Source organism: Gallus gallus, chromosome 2, assembly GCF_016699485.2.
Source record: "Gallus gallus isolate bGalGal1 chromosome 2, bGalGal1.mat.broiler.GRCg7b, whole genome shotgun sequence".
Taxonomy (NCBI): domain Eukaryota; kingdom Metazoa; phylum Chordata; class Aves; order Galliformes; family Phasianidae; genus Gallus; species Gallus gallus.
In genome coordinates, this window is record NC_052533.1 from 87,812,470 (window position 1) to 87,834,824 (window position 22,355).

Here is a 22,355-nt window from a genome sequence, read left to right on the forward strand (position 1 = left end):
TTTAAAAAAAAATAAGAACTTTTTGAAATGCTTTTGGTGACAATATATGGGATGCATTTGTCCATCTGAATCCAAGTTCAGATATTGTCCATCTTGATCCAACTTCAGATATTTACATCTGACCAAGTTGTGGTCCACCATAAAGAGGGCTACAGATTCTTCCATAATAAAACTTAGACTTATTGTTGGGTAAAACCTACAGCAAACCTACAGTTGAGCAAGAAAATTATGCTCTAAATATGCCCGTTTTTCTAAATATCTTGAAAATTAGCTTGGTCAACTTGAGAGGTAGAAGTCTGCACTGTACTCATATAAGTTAAGTTTGAAAAGGTGAATCCCTTCAAACCTTTTTCTAAGAAAAAATGTAGTAGCTGTGAAAGAGAGAGATTAACCACAATAATAACAATGAGCTAAACAAAGTACTGGTCAGCTTGCTGTTGTGTATATTTGAATTTGGCAGTGATTTCTCATATAGTAAAGTTTAAGTCACTAATTTGAACTACTTATTTTTATTGGCATTAGAGCTAACAAAAATACTTCGCTACTGATAAAGAATAAATTAAATAAAATGGAATGTGTAAATCTGAAAACCAGGCATCCTTGCTAAGAAAGACTCACATTATTTAGTGAGGACATCTAAGATTAAGTTCATTTTAGAGTTCCCCCTCAGCACAGTACTCCAAACAACTATATCTTCCATAAACCATGAAGCTTTCAGCTTAGATTGTTAATCACAGTGCCAGCCTCTGTTGCATTTCTTCACTTCTGAGTGGCTGAACTCTGAACTGGGAGGTCCTTCCACAGGTGAAAATAACTTCTCTTAAGGTTGATCTTTGATCTTTTGACTGACGTTATGGATGGTGGCGAAGAACTTATTTAAAAAAAAGAAAAGAGAGCATTAGTTTTGTACCAGATAATGATGTGAGAAAATGTCTTGAATGTGCATTTATGGCTTCAAACCTCAGTTGTGCTGGAACACTATTGTTGGGCTAAGGACTTCCCAGGCTGTGGAAAAGTGAGGCCTTCTTGTGTGCAGTGGCTTATGTGGCTTCAGCACAAGACTGTTGTGTCCGAGCAGTCTTGTAGGATATATCATCTCAGATAAGATGCATTTAGCACTGTAATGAACTTCATGCAGAAATCATTAGTGTGATACCTGAGCTTTGGAAACTTTGCAGGCTCCTTGAAGCACTTCTGTGATTGATCAGTACCTTAGACAGCTGTTACTAACTTGATCCTCTTGTGATGCTTGCTGTTCAGTGTGCTAAGCCAAATACTTTGCTATTTACAGCCTGGTGATCTAAGTACAGACATCTAAACTCTTGTGCATCTCTCTCATCAGCTTTGTTATCAACACAAAATATTCCAACAATTACAGCTCTGCAGTGAAATGTATTACACTGTTTATCTATAAGAATATAATGTAAGTCCTTCTCTTCTGCAGAATCATTTCTTTCTAATACATCTTTGAATATTTACTAAATTTTGCTGAATGTGAAAATCCTGTCTAATACCTGAGAAAGAGCTCTGAGTACGTAAGAAGTTGTTTTACGCTTTTTTTGCATTTGCTTGGAAATCAAGTAAATTTGCACGAGTATTTTTATCAATGAAAAAAAAATCCATTTATATAACAATTAAAACTTTAACTTGATTTCAGTGGTTCATGATTTATTTACACCCAAAACCAAATATTATGTGAAAATTATAACTTGACTTTGGAAACGGTTCTTTTGAAATTGGATATAAACCTCTTTCTTTTATTTGTGATTGCTATAGTATATCATTTCAGATTGCTCTAATAATATCAGTTTAGAAAAATATCATCTAGACTGACATGCTCGTAGGAAAAATTAGTTATGACAACTTTGTACATCTTGATCTTTAAGAGGCTTGTTTTCTTTCCAATATAGAAATAAATTAGTCATACACAGATACCTCTAAGAAGAAGTCTCATGAAAGAAGCAAAGAAATTCAAGATTCTTCAAATGGATTTTTCACCAAATTATGTGTATAGTGTTCTCCTGATTATTAAATTACACCGTGTGCTAGGTCAAGGTATAGAATAAATGATTATCATTTGTTTGAAGTGAATGGGAATTAGATAATTAAGAAGCATATTATTGGGTTTCAGATAGCAGGTAATTTTGTGTTTAAATTCAATGAAAGGTTTGCATGGAGTGTAATGAGGAAGGCTTCTATTAAGAAAAGAGAGGCAGGAAACTGAACCACTTCAAAACAGACTTAGTTTCTCTTACTAAAATCAGTGGGCAGGTTTTCAGAAAAAAAAAAAAAAGAAGAAGAAGAAGTATTAACTACTGAAAGTAGCAAAGAACGTACATGATTGGTTATAAAATGAGTTTAGAAGTTTTGTTGGTTTTGGTTTCTTTTCAGTTGAATGCAGATATCTTTCAGTAGTATGGTCTTTACAGCATCTTCTATAAAATCTTTCTAAGGTCTAGAAAACCCCATGAAGGAAACAGAAATCTGGGAACATCATGCACTGAGTTATAAAACAAAAACAAAACAATGTTTTTCATGTGTAATAAAAATTAGAGTACCACTTTATATTTTTTGTCTGTTTGCTCAGGAAAGGAATCCACTTTTTACTTGGGTAGATGGGACAAGGGGGGTGGTCTTAAGCTCAAGGAGGGAAAGTTTAGATTGGATGTCAGGGGGAAGTTCTTTACAGAGAGAGTGGTGAGGTACTGGAACAGGCTGCTCAGCGAGGCCCCATCCCTGGAGGTTTTCAAGACCAGATTGGATGGGGCCCTAGGCAACCTGGTCTAGTATCAGATCTGGAGTTTGGTGGTCCTGCCTGTGGCAGAGGGGTTTGGAACTTGATGACCTTTGAGGTCCCTTCCAACCGAAGCCACTCTATGATTCTATGGGCTTTGAGAACAGGCAAACACCATCTTACCATTCTAAAGTTGTCTTAAGTCCTGGCCTCTTTATTATCTCCTCTCTCCTTGTCCTGGTTCCAATTCCCACTCCTCCAGAAAAGTCAGAAGGTGCTAGATGCAGAACAGGTAGCACTGTGGAGATGAGGAGGGTGTCAAGAGTGAAAAAAGACTGTAACTGGAATCTGAGGGCCCCTGATTTTCAAACATGAAAGTAGGAGTCCAAACACAGATGTCATAGAAGGACTTTGATTCTCTATGCTGCATTTCCTGTTTCTCAGTAGCAAGAGCGTGTGCCTTCCATTGGAAGCTCCTTTTTTTAATAAAGGCTCTTACATAAGAAGCAATTGTTTATAAAAAGGCAAAGAGACAAAATCTGTATATGAGTTTAATTAGCTGCCTTCTAATAAAGTTTTGCACTGAGCATCCTAAAATTTGGGGTTAAAGTTTCCTGGTCAAATAAAGTACTTGCATTTATAAATTCTGATAAATATATATAAACAATTGGCATTGATTGCAGTTCCCTTCAATTCATTTTTTCTTCTTGAAATATTCTATAATTTAATTTTCCACTGAATGCTGTGATTATTCACTTGATAAAAGAAAGATTTAAATCTCCTTCTCACAGTTTAATGGTTTTGATTTCCAAGCTTGTCATTATTAAAGTTTGTAGGACGACTGACTTTAGTAGTTAGCTTATAGTATTACCTTGCCAACTGTTCCAGGGAGTTTTTGAAATATTTTCTTCCAGGAAATGTTTTTGAAACTTTCATTTTCCAGATTTCCTCTTGTTCTCATACTCCAAACAAATCTCAGCTTTCTTACTCATCACACACCTACATCTTTGATAATATCTCAAGAAAAAAGGCAAAGGAGAGACACATATATACCTCACTTTCAAAACAGTAGAAAATTTCAAGTTTTTGTTCTAGTTGTAATGAAAAATTGATGACATAACTTCTGTTATGTTACTCAATTTTGTGTGTCTGCAGGGGTTGTCTAATACAGTCTTTTATGCCCAGACAATTGTGAAGACTCTGCTGTTCCTCACTGTCATACTCCAAATACAGTGATAAGTGAGAAAAATGCATACTTCTGCTTTTCTATTTTTAATCAGCCTTTCAAGGATTTTTTCCTTATATTCTTTTTCACTGCTACAGGCGTAAATCCTATACTTTTGAAACAAGCAAATATTCAGAATAAAATCATTGCTTTATGCTATCAATTTTCTGGGCAGAACAGATTGTTTCAAACTACACGTTTTGTCCAATTGTTTTCACTCCGTACCTACAACATCAATTCTGAGACTAGAAACTCTTCCATGTGCGTACTTAATATTATGCACAAAAATGAAGTTATGCTTATGTAGAAGTGTCCGTGTGATCTTGCTGTGCTTTGCCAGGCAATTTAATTCCAGAGCTGTCTGTCAGGTGTATTACATAATTACTCTATATTAATTATTAAAGCTTTTTTTATTTAGAGCAATTAGAATCTAATATCTATCGCTTTCCATGGGAGAAATTTCTCTTAATGCAAGCCTGTTTTCTGTAGCTCCAGAAGAAAAAGTAGAAAATAAGTCAGGATTTGAAATTAAGAAGCCTGACAATGAGGCTTATTATTCTAGGAATACACTGAAACGATCGTTAAAGATAAAATCAGGGACTATCACTTCAAAACACTTACTTCTTTATAACCTAATCAGTCTTCTAAACCACTTCCTTCTGTTCTTAGTAAAATATATATTGTACCAAATTAGTGCTAAGAAGCGATTACTGTAGGCTCCTTATCCCCCTTTCTGTTTTATTCAGTATTACAAAGGGGTTGCTAGAAAAAGAAGTTAAAGCAAGTGGAGGTTCACTGAACTAGAAGGGAAATTATTTTTTTTGTAACTCTGACGTTTAACAAGCTTCAGCTGGAGTTTTTCACTCCTCTGGAATATAAAATCAATTTAAATTTAAAAGATATATTATTTAAACAATATCATTTCCTGAATGAGCATATTTTTGCAAATAGTGAGTTTGTTTCCTCCTGTGGATTTTAGCACCATTAGAGTTTAAAAAGTAAGTTACAGAAATAGTAACAGTGATAAATTCTGAAGTTCAAGACTAGAATGCATCCTACTAAAATGTACGTCTAGTAGCTGAAGGAAGACAAAGAGTTCTAACAAATGAAAAGTGTGTATCAGAGTGAATTCATTCCGATTTGGCTGTTTCTAACATCTTACATCTCAAAACAGTTTGGGATTTGTTTTAACATAAAGCTCACACATGCTTGGGTCCAAAACAGAAGGATGTCAAATGGAAATTCATGAGCTGAGAAGTATCAGTGCAGGGGGCTGTGGCACTGGGCTGTACATAGAAGATTTCAGACACTGATATTTTTTTTCAAACCCACTATAACTTTTCTAGATCAGCAGTCTCCCATTACTGGATACAGCTTCTGGATCCATCCCATAAAACATGTGAGAATTGAGCATGGTCATTTTTTCTAGCTGACAATACTTCACACAATTTCATGTCTGCCAGTGCCTTGGCTCGTTAGGCATGATGCTCCTCTGCGTGTGTACTTGTGTCCTTGCAGTGCTCCTCCACCTGGCGAATGCCCCAAACTTCTCAAACTTCTATTAGCACCTTAGAAATCATAAGGACAGGTACGAAATACAGAATTTGAAGAGGAAATATCTAGCAGCCACTTCTGCTTGTAAAAATACTCGAAGCAGTGTGCCTGAACACACTTTCCATACCCTATGAATCATGCAATTTTGGGGTTTTGTGGGGCTGCGTAACATACTAACTTACTAGTGAGCTGACTGACCCTAAATGTAGTAGTGATAAGCCCATTTCTCCTGGAGAGCATTGCTCCCTAAGGGTGGGGAAATTCAACCTGTGAACCCATTTATCTCCAAGCCCAGAGGCAGACTTCTTTCATGTGAGGCCTAGAGGTTGAAAGACTCGATGTTTTTGGTGCTTGATAGGTCTTTTATTGGTGTCTCTCTTGTTCATTTAAGCACTGGAAGCTTAAGCAGTGTTCACCAGGAATATGGCTACTTATGTACCTCTACAGTCTTCCCTATATCCCAGCAAGGGGCCATTTGCATATGCAAGATATTACTCACATGGACTCTTTGATGCTCTACATTTTTTCCTGAAAAGCTTCCCCTGCTCTTTCTGAATTGAGTTACTAGAATAAACCAGACTGAGTCAAAAATGCCTTATAGGGAAAAAAAAAAAAACAAAACAACACTGCAGTTGCCCTACAAATCACAAGACAGAAAATAGCATAGATTTCACATCTTTCTAGATACGTATTCAACTCTGCCTCAACAATCTTATGTTTAATCTTAGGAGACGGGTAGCAGGAATCCTGCCTTTGGGTTTGACCCCAAATGGCAACGAAGACATTCAAAGCTCTTTATGTGCTGCAGTGTTTTCACAGGCCACCTGGTCTAAGGGCAAGTGGATAAGCAAGGACATACTGAGTCGTTCAGATCTTGCGACAGTAAGACACACACCAGCTGCTGCTCTCCTCCCATCTGAGGCATGCTAACTGTGATACTCAAACCTCTATGTAATGAAAAACTTCTAAGGATGCAATATGCAGGGAAGAAGCCACAGCAACTCATTTTTTGACCTCTCAGCTGGAGCAGACATGCTCCAGCTCCACACATGGCCCACTGTGAGGTTGCTCAGCATGTGCTGAGCACAGTGGGGGAAGCACTGCAGTGACAGATGGTGAGGGAATGCCCTGATCATATAATCAGAGGTGTGGATCCAAATGCATGACTTGGGATAATGGAGCCTTTGTTTCCTCCCTGCTTGGTTATCAGAAAGTGGGTGTGTTTTTCTGCATGGAGGGAAAATGACCTTGTTCCAACATAGTCGGTGCCTTATCACGTGTATGCAATATAAGGGCGATACGTGTATGGTTATCATCTAAATAAGAAAGGGACACCAAACCCTTGAAAGGAGGACTGTTCAGTAGATCTGAGCAGCCTCCAAAAAACACAGTGGCAGAGATTTGGCTGTGTTATTTAGGATAGCTTAATCTGTCCCTAGGCTGGGCCACTGTCAGTGGTTGTGCTGTGCATCACTGGAATGACAAGAAAAGCAGCTCTGAGGAAAGAGACCACCATCCAGGGCTTTCTAAGAAACTGTTGTTGTTATTGTTGTTATTATTAATTCATCTTCTCAACTGTAAAAAAATAAGCATTACTTCACAGTGAATTGAAATTAAAATTACAGCTTGATGAGTAATGTATTTAGATAAGTGTGATGAAACCCTTCTTCTGGACTTCCAGGAGAAAAATCAAATGAAATGCCAGACTATCAAATGTTCAGGAAGACAAAAAAGTCACACTGATCTTCTGTCTGAGTTAACCAGAGTACGTTTCTGGGGTTGGGTGGGCTTTGAGGTCCCCTCCAGCCCAAGCCATGCTGTGATTCAGTGATTCTTTCTTTTGCCAAACTCTCCTTATGGTGCATGCCATACATACTGAGACTCACTTTCCAGGGCACGAAGGAGAGAATAATTGCAATTATTCCTTTTGGATAAGATAACTGGAAATACTATTGGTCTGTTACCTTGAGTTTCTTCGGAAGTCTCAGACTGCCAAAATTGATACAGTGCCTTCCTACAGTTTATTGACTGTTATCTTGGAATAAGTATATGTGGAATTGTGCCTCACAGTATCCAATGCTTTAGTGCTCTGAAATCAAACTGAAGAGACAACAAAATGTAGCCACAGCCTCCCTCACAGGCTCCCACACAGCCCTGGCTCCAGTTTGTCCCTCTCCTGGAGAGACTCTGAGAGACAGGGCTGCTGATGGGGCCTGGGCTGCTGCCAGCGGGGACTTCTCTTCACATCAGTGGTGTCCACATCCAAACCTGTCACTGCCTGGAGGGGCCTTCAAACTATGCAGGCTCCTGGGATGTCTTATGGGACACCAGCCCCAGCCTGTACATATGAGAAGTTTGGCTTCATAGCACACCAGCTCTATAAAATAGTCTGCTGTGTGTGAGCAAAGGTGCTTAAATACACAACAATTAATAAAATGGTGTTATAATTTAATACTTAATACTTGAGTAAAGTAATAAATATAATTTAATACTTAAATACTTGAGTGTTATAATTTAATACTCTACCATTAGTTTAAATACAAGCCTGTAGTTTTACACATTTCCCACAGTAAATTCTTAAGCACAGAAAAGCACAGTGATTTGGGACTGTGCTGGGAGGAAGCTGATTCCACCTGATACATGAAATAAACACGTTAAGAGAGATCAACTTTTGTTTGTAGACCACAGTACTCTCAGTTAAATAGCAACATTAAAAAGCACAGCTATGCTTCCTGTATTACTTCATAGATCATTAATTTTGGCAAACAGAATGGTAAGTTATGAAGTCTATGAGAAGTTAATCAAATCATTAAAGAGAATGTATGAGAGAGGAGAAAAGTCCATGCCTGAATTGAGAAGTTGCATTGTTTAGAAGTACTAAAACCAAAATTGTGATGTCATGTACAGCCTCATTTCAAATTATCAGCAAATTATACCCTAAGAAGCATCAATTTCTTTTTAGAAGAGTCAGCGTAGGCTTTGTATATTTCATTCGCTACACCAATCATTATACTTCATCGATTATCTGCCTTCCTTACTGCAAATTTTTTCATAACTTTCCCAATGTCCTGAATGAAAGGTATTGTGATGGTGTTACCAATTCAGATTTTAATGAGTAATTATTTTAAACTCAAAGTCATTATTTCGTTATATAGCACTTTGATATGTAATATATAAATACCTAAGATAAATTTAAATCCACGTGAACTACATTACTAAATTGCTAAGCAAAGCTAGAAGTCAGTTTAACAAGTAAAACAGGAGACAAATATAAAATATGGAAGATAAAAACGAAAGTTAGAAATAATGAGCAAATTTAATTTTAATAAGCTATTTAGGATGCAGATGGTTGAACTTTTTTATGGAAAAATCTTTTTGAGCTGTAAAACTGGATGAGATTTTTGATGAGTTCAGAGCACTTAATGTCATTTTATGAACTTGCTTGCTTACATACTTTTTGTTTCCTGATGGCTAAATACCATGCTAATGTAGTGAAATAAGTCCACAGTTAAGACTTCTTAGCTTTTATCCTGACTTTATGGCTGACATACACAATTTGGCCTTTGGCTAGCTTAACCTTTCTGTCCGTTTTACTTTATAGATGAATGCAAGATAGGACTTGAGAAATGGCAATGAAGAGTAATTATCACATAGTATATACACTGCTTTTCTAACAGCATTCCCTATGCTGTATGAACTGCAATCCAGAAATTCAGAAAAAAAAAAACACACGAGACAAGAATGCCAAATGAAGGAAATTTAGAAAAATGCCTTGTACGAGGATACAAACAAATAGAAATCTGTATTCTTTCAGGTATAAGTAATATTTTTTTACTGCTCTGTTGAAGTTGAGAACAACATAAGTGGCCTCTAAAGGAGAAACCTCAGTGACCCCCCACTTGGAAAGGTTTTCATATTTAATTTATTACGTTTACCTTAAAATTTAATTTATAGTTATTGGAGAGTGAATGCTAATCACTTACACATTTGCATTTGCAGTTTGCATGGAGTTCTAACTTTATAAAATGCCACAGTGATGGAAGAAAGTACAAATAACGTCAATTTGATGGTATACTTTGAGGTCCTTAAGTAAGGACCTCATAAGTAACCTCATAAGTATATAAGACCTCATAAGTAACAGAGTTTGGGAGCCAACAGTAATGCTAGGGCAGACCTGTTAATCCATCTTTATTCTGCTGGGCTAGACACATTTTTTACATTGATATAACCAACTAGACATAAAAATTCATTGAATTACACACATAGCAATGGACATCCTTCTGTAACCCCATAGGAAACTCCTTTGTTTCAGAGTGCCCTTATTATTGTAGGCATCAATTATACTGGTGATTATATAGATGTGAATATTTTTGTATTGATTTAACTACATCACAACAAGAGTTACTTGTACCATTTCAGTCAAATTGCCATGCTGAAAGGTGCATAGATATACATAGTCTTCGCATTGTTAGGAGTTAGCCAGCATTGTCTACATGGAGGAAAATAAATCACATCTGTCCCACGTCTTTTGCATTGCAAGAAACGAAGAAAGATTCCTCATGTTTCCTCTCTCCTTAAATACCTCTCAGTAAAAGCAATTTTCATCAGATGTGAATAAACACCTAAGAAAACATAACAGAAATGGAAATTATGACGTAAAGAAGAAAGAACTGCAACTAAACATGCTCATCTAGAAATTCTCCATGTAAGTGGTTATCAGTCATAATGGCAATCACAATACTCTTGTGCATTTTATAAGTTTATTCACCTGATGTCCATTGCAGGAATATTTTTGCTTTCATTTGACAAGAACATTTAATGATCTATTATGCAATTAAATACCAGTTGTATTACCTTTATGAAATGTGGCCCACTTAATTAAGTGGTAACGTGTCAATTTTTCCACAGTTGCCTAAAGTGGACTATAAAATTCCATAATAACACATGTCAAAGAAAGAATTCTAATTGACTTTTAAGAGTAGTTCAATTCTTAGTTGGCAGAAGGCTTTCATGTTGGTAATAAACATGGTCTATTCTTTGACAATTACTTAACGGCAAGGATTAGTTGCTAATAATTTTTTTAGGCATAGTTTTCATTAACATATTTCTGGGCCAGTTTTCTTTGAGTTTGCTAATGTTTTCTTCTGTTCTTGTGAGAAAGAACAGCTGCAGATTCAAATTCTAAAATGAATTTGCTATGGCATTTTGTGAGATGTCTGTCAATACTGCATTTTCTTTCATTTTTTGTTCCCCCACTTTATTCTGAGCAGGAGGGATTCAATCTGATCTCTTTATTTTGAGTATGGAAAAAAACAAGTTTACAATAATGTAAATACTGAAGAATAAGTACATGTTGTACTCTGGATATTGTGTTAAAGCACTTAGTTGGTGTATTTATTTGAAGGAGTTCCACTTCTCCCTGTCTTGTTGTTGAACACACAAATTTTGACAGATAAAAGCTTAATTGTAAAATCAGTATACTGATTTGAATCATTCAGAAGTTTTAAAGAGAACTTGAGGAAATGGTGTAGAGAGAAGTGGAGCCTGCAGTCCCATCCTTACCTATGCTGGCCTGCACAAAAGAGCAGCAAGCCACACTGCTGACTCTGCTTCCTTTAATTAAGATTTGGAAGTGACTTTCTTACTGGTCAGTTTTCGGTGCTTGGGGACTGAAAACCCAACAGCTGTGGTTGTGTTTTCTATATCAGCACTCCTGTAAACATATCACAATATGACTACTTTATCTTTCCTGCCAATGAAAATAGGGGTTTCTTTTCCTTATAGACTACCTTCCACTGAATGCAAGTACTTTAAGATAAAGTATCTTCATGGCATTTCTTGACTTCAGTAAACCTCAACATACACTATACTAACTGTCCTTTTCCCTTGTTACATCACTGTTAATGTGTTTCCTCAGTACTATGCGCTTTATGTAATTTTCTTTTTTCCTCACACTCCTGGGTATCTAAATCTCAAAGACTCTTCATCTCCAGCTTTATCCACCATGGAAATTCACTTCTCCGAATATCTCTACTGATCTCCATTCCAATGAGGGCTAGCTCCTGCAATCTAGTCTAACAAGTTTGAGCCTACTTCAAGTTGTTATACTAGATTACACTTACCATTACAGGCATATCCTCGGTGTTGCTTTTACCTGTGAAGGAAGCTGTCTAAGAATTTATATATGTTGAAAAGCAGTGGCATTGTATGTCATATGAGGCCATCACAGAATATCCTCCCTTTCAGCACCTTCATCAGAGAGCGTATGTTTAGGCTGTCATTTGTGTATTTTTCCCTATGTATTATGTGCATCTTTCGTATAAACAAATCCCAGTAACTGCCTCATATAGAAATGGATGTGGAACAATTACTCTCCTCACTGTTCATCACAACTTTCAGATTTTTAGTCTGTTGCTGTAAGGTTGTGACTAGATAGGTACTAAGGTGCATGTCCTCTTCATCTGGTATAAGTAGATGCTGTGGGCTATCTGGCATCACATGTGTAAATTGATGTAGGTACACAGTCTGATGTTTGTCTAATTTCTAACGTCTGGGTTTTTGTTTTTGTTTTTGAAGTTTCAGATACATAGATTGTAACTTTAATGCTACTAATAAAGACAACAGTGAATTTGTTCAGATTTTAACTGTAACCATTTTTGTATTCAGGTGACAGCTGTGCAGGTAACATTCTTTGACACTACCAAAGATGTCTATCGCTCAAAGAATTTTCAGGCAGTGTCAGAAATATCAACTGCTCTCTACTCTCTATGTAATTCTGCATCCAAAAGAAGTTGTTTTTGTGGGCAGACCTTTGGAAACTACTGCTGAAAACCAGGAGATTGCACTTTTATGTCATCCTAGTCTCAGGACCTCTCTAAAAATGTCCAATGCTCATGTGAAAGGTGTATCAGTTTCCAGAACTGCAACTTCTTTTTATGGGAGTATAGCAAATGCCTGTGTTTCTCTGGTGGATTTGCAACCAAGTGTACAATTGTGCATAAACAATTTTAACAGTAGGTAGTACAGTTTATATAAAGAAAACTTTTGCTTCCTGTGAGCTTTCAGATCAACATTAATCAGCCAGCAGATTTTGCTGAAATGGAGTTAGCTGCTCCATTTAGAGCCAAAGAGTGCACAGTAGTTTTGAGTGAGAACGAAGGAAAGATTAATTTGGAGCTGTGGGGTAAAACACAGTCTTTTCAAATGGGGAATCCAGTTCAAGATCATGAGCTCCCCAAATCAGTGTCACAAATAGGGTCATGAGCTCAGAATATGCATGCAAATAGGGCTGTGCATGCCCAGAAATAGAGGCCCAAAAGAAAATTTTTGGCTCTGAGTCAGCCCAAAGAACACTGTAACTAATGTGCTTGGTTTTTTGTCTCACATCAGAAGTTAAATGTTTTTGTGTAAAAGTGACAATTTAATAATTTCTGCCCTTTTTTTACAATACTAAAAAAATCTGACAAAAATAGCAGAAATTCATTGGCGCCAGATGTCATCAAAAGGCTAATGTTTGCCTGAGTTCCAGCAACAGTAGCCAAGGCAGTATCTGAACATACTAAGTTGCTGTATCTACATTAGGTAGAAGAAAATAAAATATATGATGATTAATCATAAAATGCATGTGAAAGTAAATATTTTAGTTTAGGTGCAATTTGAGTTTGATTAAATAATGCAGTATGTTTTGCGGTCATTGTGCTGATAGTCGCTAATTCCCAGTCAGAGTAAGAGATTAGATTCCCAGTTACCTATTAACTAGCCAGTCTACTCCATACAGGCTGGGGCCTTCCACTGTAACTCCCCTGGGAAATGCTTCACTAAAGCAAGATAAGCTAGCTGTTTAAACGAGAGCGGAACATGTGATTTAGCTGTACCTGATCTCTCAACTAAGTGTTCTACTCAGTGTGAGCCACTAAGTAAGTATGCAGTCTTAAAGCTGAAGATGTCTGTGCCCAGTAACAACAATTTCCTGATTATGTAAATGAGTTCTTAAAAAATCCTTTGCATTTCTTCATTTCTTCAGAAAATGAATCAGAAATATTTCTTTTAATGATGTTAACCGACTGGCATTCTGCTTTAATAATTCATGCACTTCAAGCATATTTCTCTTCATTTTGACACATTGTCAAAAAGAAGGCAAAATCAGTTAAATAATTGAGAACATGTGAGCTGCCATAAAAAAATTGCTCTTGTTTGTTTCTCTGCAGAAAGAAAGGAAGTGAAGGTGGGAGAGTATAATGCTGTAGCTGACACACTGGAAATAATCAACAACAGCATCAGGTTCCAAGGTAAGATGGGAAACTGAGAAGAGGTACAGGAGTGACATGGACATAGCTTGCTGTCTAGAGAGTTTGCTGTAGCTCTTTGGTATTAAAAACCCTGTGAAACTGTATACAGAGAAAAGGAACCAAGCTGTTCTTAAAAGTAGGAGAAACCTGACAAAAAAAAAAAAAAAAAAAAAAAAGCTAGTTTCACTGTATTGATACTTTCCATTCAAATAATGGGAAACTGATGTGTACATGCCCTTTATTATTTCAGCATGCTACAGATATGTCATCTCTACCACATTCTCTACTAACCAATAATGTTTTAATTTCTTCCTCATTTCCCAGTCCCCCAGTTCCTCTCCCCTGAAAGCTGCTCATGTGCTTTACTTGCAAATGAGAAGGAACTCGTTTTTCTTTGGGAGGTGTCTGCTAGACAGTTAGAAAATATCATTTCAAAATACTAATGCTAGCTTTAAGTTGGCATTTAAGAAATAGGGCTAAAGATAGTGTCCAGCCCAGTAGTACTCCTAAGGTCCTTAACAAGAATGTGTCTTGGGTTGCCATGTCTCCTAGCCACCCCCCCCCCACCTCCCAAGTCTGCTTCTGTTAACATGTAAACTTTCTCTATGCAGAAGACAACTTTCATTAGCAGTAGCTGACTCTCAATCAGACATATAGCTTCGAATCACAAACTCATAGAATATCCTGATTTGGATAGGACCCACAAGGATTGCAGAATCAGAAAGGCTTGGGTTGGAAGGGACCTTAAAGGTCACCTAATTCCAACACCCCTGCTGTGGGCAGGGCTGACACCCACCAGATCAGGCTGACCAGGGCCCCATTCAACCTGTCCTTCAGCACCTCTACAGATGGTGAACTCACAGCTTCTGTGAGTCACCTGTGCCAGAATCTCACTGCCCTTTGAGTGAAAAATTGCCTTTGAACATCTAATCTAAATGTACCCTCTATTAGTTTAAAATTATTCCCCTTTGTGCTATCACTATTAGGTCTCCCTCCTGATTATAAGTTCCCTTTAAGTACTAGAAGGCCAAACGAGGTCTCCCTGGGGTCTTCTCTTCTCTAGGCTGAAGAAGCCCAGCTTTCTCAGCCTTTCTTTCTAAGAGGGGTGTGCCAGCCCTCTGATCATCGTTGTGACCCTTCACTGGACCCACTCCAACAGCTCCACATCTTTCTTGTATAGAGGACTCCAGGTGGAGATGCATGAAGGCAGAGAAGACAATCACCTCCCTTGCCCTGCTGGTTACCACTCTTTTGATGTGGTCCAGAATACTGTTGGCCTTACAGGCTGCAAGAGCACACCGTTGGCTCACATCCAGCTTTTCACCCACCAGAACCTACTAGTCCTTCTTCACAGGGCTGCTCTCAATGAGATTCTCCCATTCTGTACACATATCTGGAATTTCCCCAACCCAAGTGCAAAACCTTGCACTTGACATCATTGAACTTCATTAGGTTCGTATGGGCCCACTTCTCAAGCTTGTCCAGGTCCCCATGGATGGCATCCCTTCTTTTTCTCCTGTCAGCTGTGCCACTCAGCTTAGTGTCATCTGCAAATGTGCATTGATAAAGATGTTAAAGAGCACCAGTCTCAAGATAGACCTCTTGGGAGCGTCTCTCAACACCAACCACCACCTGTCAGCACTGTTCCTTCACTCCCTGCAAGGAGCTGCAGCAGCCACAAGGCCTCCCCTCAGCCTCCTCTGCTCTGGGCTGAACCAACCCAGGGATGTCAGCTATTTCTCATATGTCTTCCTCTCCAAGCCCATCATCATCTTTGTTGCCCTCTTTTGATGTTCTCTAATAGTCTTATATTGTGGCACTCAAACCTGCACGTATTGCACAAGATGAGGCTGCACAGCAGAGAGCAGTGCTGGAATCCCTTCTCTCACACAGCTGGCAGTGCTGGGCATGATGAACTACAGAGTATGGTTGACTCTTGGCTGCCAGAGCACACTGTTGACTCAGGATCAGCTTGCCATCAACCAGAAGCCCCCTGTCCACAGGGCTGCTCTCCAACCTCTCATCACCCATTCCATATGTATGTCTAGGACCATCCCTATTTTGGAGGTGACTATTCTCATCAAGTAATGAGCCAATATTGTCTCTTGTCCTCCCTTTACTGTTAAGGTATGTAAAAATGCCCTTTTTGTTGTCTTGCGAAGTACTAGCCAGCTTCAACTGTAACTGAGCTTTGGCCACATTAATGTTCTCCCTGAAGCGATAAACTCTGTAGTCCTCCCATGTCACCCAACCTCACTTCCAGTAGCCATACACTTTCATTTTTCACATAGTTCCAGAAGATCCCTGCTCAGCCAAGTTGACCTCCTCACCCTGCCTGCTTGACTTCTGACATTCAGGGATTGCCTGCTCCTGTGCCTCAGCTTCCCATAGCTCTGTGTCTGTTTTAGCTTTCTCTGCATTGGTTAGAGGTATGGTGGGTTTCTAGAAAATTCATTTGAATTTGCTCCCTTGGCAATGAAAATATGCTGGGAAACAATGTATTCTGTTTTCTGCTCACATTTCTGTCTCTTGTTTCAGAAAAGCATAACCGCCTAGCAAACTTTGCAGTTAGTTCAGTGTTATGCCTATTTTCATTTTAAAATGTAAATGTTTTACAAGGTTCTGCACTAGGGTTCTGTTGTGATTTTCTTTCCCACAAATACCATGTTCATCTGCTCCAGAAATACCAACCTTCATGTCTATCAAGGTGACTAAGATGCCTATCAGTCAGTATTTTCGTCAGTTAGGAATGTGGTTTACATTTGTTAAATATGCTATATCTAGGTAATGTATTGAGGAGAGGCATATTTTCTTACAGAAATTCTACATTTGATTGAACTTTAGCCTTTTTGTCCTTATTGTAATTCTAGGACTTGAACCTCCAAAGGACAAAACAATTATACAAGAGGAGCTACGCAAGATCTCTCTACCACTCTACAGCATCCTTTCAGCCCTCACAATCCTAGGAATGATAATGGCCAGTGCTTTCCTGTTCTTTAACATCAAAAACAGAAATCAGAAGTAAGACATTCATGTTACTTCTGTCTCAACTTATTATTCTGTTATTAAATGCCAAGTTTGTGGAGTTTGCCATTAATATTTACTTAAGAAAGATATTTAAACTGCGGAAGAATTATAATTTAGGACTATTTCATTAGAATTACTGTTATATACACACACATTGAAACGAATGTCTGTTAGGACAACTTTTTTATATGGTTCATAAAGTGTGTTTTTTTTTACTTTTATGTTTGACTATGTGCTATTAACATTACTCTAGCTAATTAACCCATTGGTAAAAATGGATACCCTTTTTACTAAATATTCAAAAACGTGAAACAATGGTAGAGTTTATAAAAAAGCAGATGTGCATGCTTATAGGCTTCATGGAGTACGAGAAGGTTTATAAGATGGTTACAGAGAATTCTTCTTCTTTACTGCTCTAGAAGAATCTTCTCTTTAATGACCTGTCACCTTTTGTCTATAGATTAATAAAGATGTCCAGTCCCTACATGAACAACCTTATTATCCTTGGAGGAATGCTTTCTTATGCATCTATTTTTCTTTTTGGTCTTGACGGATCCTTCGTCTCTGAAAAGACATTTGAAACACTCTGCACAGTAAGTAATTCCTTGTATTTGAGTTTAAGATTGTCTTGCAGAAAGGTCTGCAAAATGTATAAGTGGAAGAGCTCAGTTTTTAAATGCCTTATTCCTTTTAATAACTGATTCTCTTAGTTCTTCCCAGGAATATTTTCTGGAGCCAAATTCTGACACATGCATAAAGCTATATTATTATTAGTGAAAGTTTTAGATGCATTAGGAACTTACCTCAGACTGAAAAACGTCAATGCATCTTCTTGTTTTGAAATTACACAGGTAGTTTTTGCATTAAATGCTGTGCCTGTGAAATTAGAACTAGTAAAGTCTTCAAAGCTACTATGTCTCCTTTATAGATTCCATATTATTTCATACTTCATGACAGCTGCTTGTGCAAGCCTTTCTACTCAGTCTTTTTTTCTGAATTTTCAAAGGCTTCTACTGCTATTTCCAGGCTAGACTTGAAATTCACACAAGCCTAACAGTTCTGCAACTAGAGAAAAATTCTGTATATAGCTATTAGAAGGAGCTTCCTCAAGGTCTTCAAAAGGAAAATCCTGTTCACCTCTCCCAAGCTTAGTATCTATAGAAACAAACACGAAGTAGAAGATCCAAGTAGCTCATTTGTTACCTAGTGATTATCTTTGTAAGGCTATAATGCAACAGAAGGTACATCAATGATAGCAGGTAACAAAGTCTTTGGCTGCAGCAAATGAGGAGAAGCCCAAATACAGCAGCAATAGATACAGAAATAAAAGGAGGGGGGGGAGGAGGGAGGGTGGAGAAGGGGGAAAAAAAAAAAAAAAAAAAAAAAAGCTGCTTACCTTTAGAAGGCTTCAGGTAAGCAGGGATACCCACACCTCCACTACCAACCTTTAAATGACCTTTAAATGAGGTCTGGGAAGAGGTGGATCCTGGCTCCACCCCTTCTGGTCACTCAGCTGCACTGCATACACCTGAGCTCCCCTGGGTTGGCCCTGCCTTCCCACCAGGTACTCGGTCACTGCTTCAGGAGATGACTCAGCATTTCTACTACAATCTTTTTTTTTTTTTTTTTTTTAAACCATCTCCTAAAGGATCAAAAGTGTTCATTTAGAAACCAGTTACTTATATCATCTCCCATTCTTTTCTCATCCTCCTTTACAGAAAAGAATCTAGTGTCAAGGATTTTAGATTGTAGGTCTTGATGTCCGTTTAGCTGTGAAGCACTTACATTCAGACATTATGGCCTCACTGCCAGGCTGTAGATCATTGCATGAGTAGGCTGTTCACCATCCTCCTCTTGAAGAAGCCAAACATTGCAGAGCAGAAGGAAAGAAAGTGGGAATCAGAGGTACTGATCAGAACAGAACTGTTCCAGGGAACAGGTTTCCATCCAGAATTAGCTATGCAAAACTAAATTTAAATCACTTCTTTAAATGTGAAACAGCTTAGTCTAAGCACAGAAAAATGAACAAACATTTCCAAAATCCTATGAACCAGAATGTTTCGGGTATCTGATCTTATCTCTGATTTTATTCTCAAAATCTAACCAGCACTCTCATACTCTAAAAGCAACGAAATTTGAATGAGAGTTGCTTTGTTCTGTCTCATTTATCTTTCTTTTAAAAGCAATAAATGTAAATTTGTATATGTCAAATTATCTTTTATTAAAGACATTTTTATTTATCATGGGAGATTATTAACAGAACCAAAGTCTGTCATAGAGAAAATCTGTGCAGGCTTTTGAATAACTTTTGATCAACTTTACCTAAATGATCAACAAGAAAGGAGATAGAGCAGAATACTGCATTCTCAGAACCAAATTCTGATTAGGAAATACTATCATATACCTTAAACAGAGATCTTATGTAAACAGAGCTGAAAATTTGGGATTTCACCTCAGTCTTGGCTTTCCTGTTTTTCAGTTCTGTGTGGAATCATTCCTGATTGTGCTTTCATGTGCATGGATGTTGATTTATCTTATGAATCCTAGCTCTGTCAGCAATTAGTATAAGAATCAAAAGATGCAAAAAATAAAAAAAAAAAAACCCTCCAGAATTAAGTTATCAGGATTTTTTTTTTCAAACATCCTGCTCATTAAAACAACTATTTTAAAATCTTTCTCCTCCTGTTATTTTTTTCAATGGAATAGCTGGTAACTGATAGCTTTCAATGAGTGATTTTCTTTCTACAAGCAATCTTTCCGTGGCTACCATTCAACATGGCAAAACACTTTCCCAGTATCTAGGAAACACTGAATAAATGCTGGTGCATTCATAAATATGGTAGACAAACTCACTTTTCTGTTCAGTAACTATTCTGTCTCTCCTTTCTCCCAAAAAACTCCCACTGTGTGCTGAGTACAGAGTGTTCATTTGGCAATGTGTAATGAACATCCATCTCTCCATATGGGCAGCAAGCTTACTGGTTTCATAAGGAGTACTTTGAGGTACCAGTTCTTATATGAATAGACCAGTGCAAATCTCTCTTGATCATTCATTTCCCTGGCAAGGCATGATTTTTAATACACATTCAAACCATACTAGATATCAGTATAACATTCCCATTTTGTGAAAGACTGTTACTTAGTCTTTAAAAGAACCAACTAGAATGGAAAATGATCATTAAAAGCTATTGAGTCAAAAATACGTGGGTACAAATGGAACAACTTAGGTGCAAAGGAGAACCACATTGAAAGAGGCAGATTTTTATTTCTTCTGTAGGGAAATTAAAATTTTGATTCAGCCATTGTAAGTACATGCAAAACTTAAACATTGTCATTAATGCTATTCTCTCTAAGCAAAGTAATCACCTTCTTTGTCTTCCATAGTTCAAAAATCAGAAAATTATTAGATCTCAACAGAGTAGCTGTATATACATGATAAAAGTTTTTTTTTAGTTAGATATGGTAAACATATCATAGATATGATAAACACTTTAATCATACAGTCAAATAATTTGATGAATGGGACTATTATTTGTCTTTTAATTCTGTATTGTTGACTATGTGCTTGTGTAGGTAATTCCTTTCAAAATAACCCATTTTTATTTTGATACTATCTTCCATTTTCTATGGAAAAGTAATCAAGTATATCGAAATTCATAGTAATTTGTGTACTTACGATAGGAATTCATAATACCAAACACAGTATTATTTAGTTCCATGTCTGAATTGCAGATCAGATATCAAATTTAAGATTTCAATTGCATGGAACTAAAATTATCCAAAATAGAAGGTTTTGAGAAAGTGGTCAGTGCAGTATGTGACAGTTACATCATGTGTTACTTAATAGAAATATAATTGGTTGTACAGTTAAGAAGAAAAGCAATACATTATTTAATTAAATTTGTATGTATCTGAACTATAAATTGCTTCAGACATGAAGTAGGGAGAGAGATTGAGGATGATCTGTCTTTGTTTTTAATCTCAGAATTACCATGGTGTCATAGAAAAAGAGAAGTGTGGTGTGAAACAAGAGTGATGCCAACTGGAAAAATGCAAGCAAGTGGAAAATAATTGAAAGCATTCATTATATAGAAGAGAAAGACTAAAAATTAGCAATGCCAGTGACATATCCTATGAATAGAGTTTAAGCTGACATATGAAATAGAGATACTTAAAATAGAATATCAAACATGATCATAATGTTTAGACTTCTGTAATACATTTTACCGAGGATTTCATGCTTACATTTAAGACCAGTAATGTCTTTCCAAGTTCTCTCTAATGTGGCGTGAAAGACTACTAAGAGGCATTGGGCAAAATTTGAACACAACACATCTGAACATCAAGAAGCATTTCTGTACTGTGCAAGTGACAAAGCACTGTCACAGATTGCCCAGAGAAGTGGTGTAGTCTCCTCCTTGGGGATCTTCAGAAGATGATGGACACTCTGTTCTGGGTGGCCATCTCTGAGCAGGGGGTTGGACCAGATAGAGCCAGAGGTCCCTTCCAACCCCCATCATTCTGTGATTCTGTGGCCCACACGAGAAGCATAGTCTCCTCTTCTTTGTTACACATTTCCTTCAAGTAGATAAATGAAGTAATTGTTAATACATATTATTTTTTATAAAACTGATTAAAATGGGTCTGAAAAGAAGCTTTTTTGAGTACTTCAGGTTTCTGTAAAATGCCCATAGCCACTATGCAGAAAGGTTTTGTGTACTAGATAGCAGCAGAATGAATATATCTGCTTCTTCTCAGTCATGGTGGTCCCAGCGTATGTCAGCACTTTGTCCTAGAGTATGCTGCATGAGTGACCGGAGCAAGTCAGTATAGGATTCATACCATTCCAGGAGATATCTGTTCTGGAGACACTGGCTGTCTTTCAGTCTCCTGAGCACTCCAGAGTTCTGCAGACGTGTTCCATAAAGGTAAAAAGATCTAAGTCTTGCAGATTATACTGTTACTAAATTAAGCATGTGTTCTCATTCAGATATCTTGAGAATGAGCACATTCATAAAGACAGTAGAAGTTAGAGACCTTACCTTCTCAGAGGTATACTTTGCATTTTGATTATTCACCTTCAAATGTTTCCATATCTTCAGAAGTACTTAGGGTTTGTCTGCAAATATTGTTCTTAATTGTGGGTAACGAGCGCTTAAAATATGACTGCATTGTGTTGCAATGTGAAAGGCAAATTTTTGTCATTTTTCACTAATTTTTCATAGTCGCATCTACATCCCACTGAGAGAACAGCTATACAAGATGGAATTCCATGATCCACGTTGCACTTTTTCTTGGGAAATCATGAATATTTGCAAGGTCAGGGTTGCAGGGTGGTATGAGATGGGCAAAACATCTTGAAAACCTGCACATCAAGCAGAGATTTGGGGATTTCAGTGAGGCACAGAGAGGAAAACTTGGGTGCGAGAGGTTGTAGAATGAGCTCCTAGGGAAGAGAGGAAGCTGCAGTGTGAGGGGAATGCTGGACTATTTGCTAGAACTCTGAAAGTCATGCATTTGGCTGAGA

General features: G+C 37.4%; 1 protein-coding gene across 1 annotated transcript in view; it reads left to right on the forward strand.

Annotated features, from left to right (window-relative positions):
* Window positions 1–22,355, forward strand: part of GABBR2 (gamma-aminobutyric acid type B receptor subunit 2) — a 463,337-nt gene that overhangs the window by 283,786 nt on the left and 157,196 nt on the right. Inside the window, exons 9-11 of the mRNA XM_015282399.4 lie at window positions 13,721–13,801; window positions 16,672–16,822; window positions 17,289–17,421. Coding sequence (XP_015137885.1) covers window positions 13,721–13,801; window positions 16,672–16,822; window positions 17,289–17,421 — 365 coding nt within the window. The remainder of the gene's footprint in view (window positions 1–13,720; window positions 13,802–16,671; window positions 16,823–17,288; window positions 17,422–22,355) is intronic.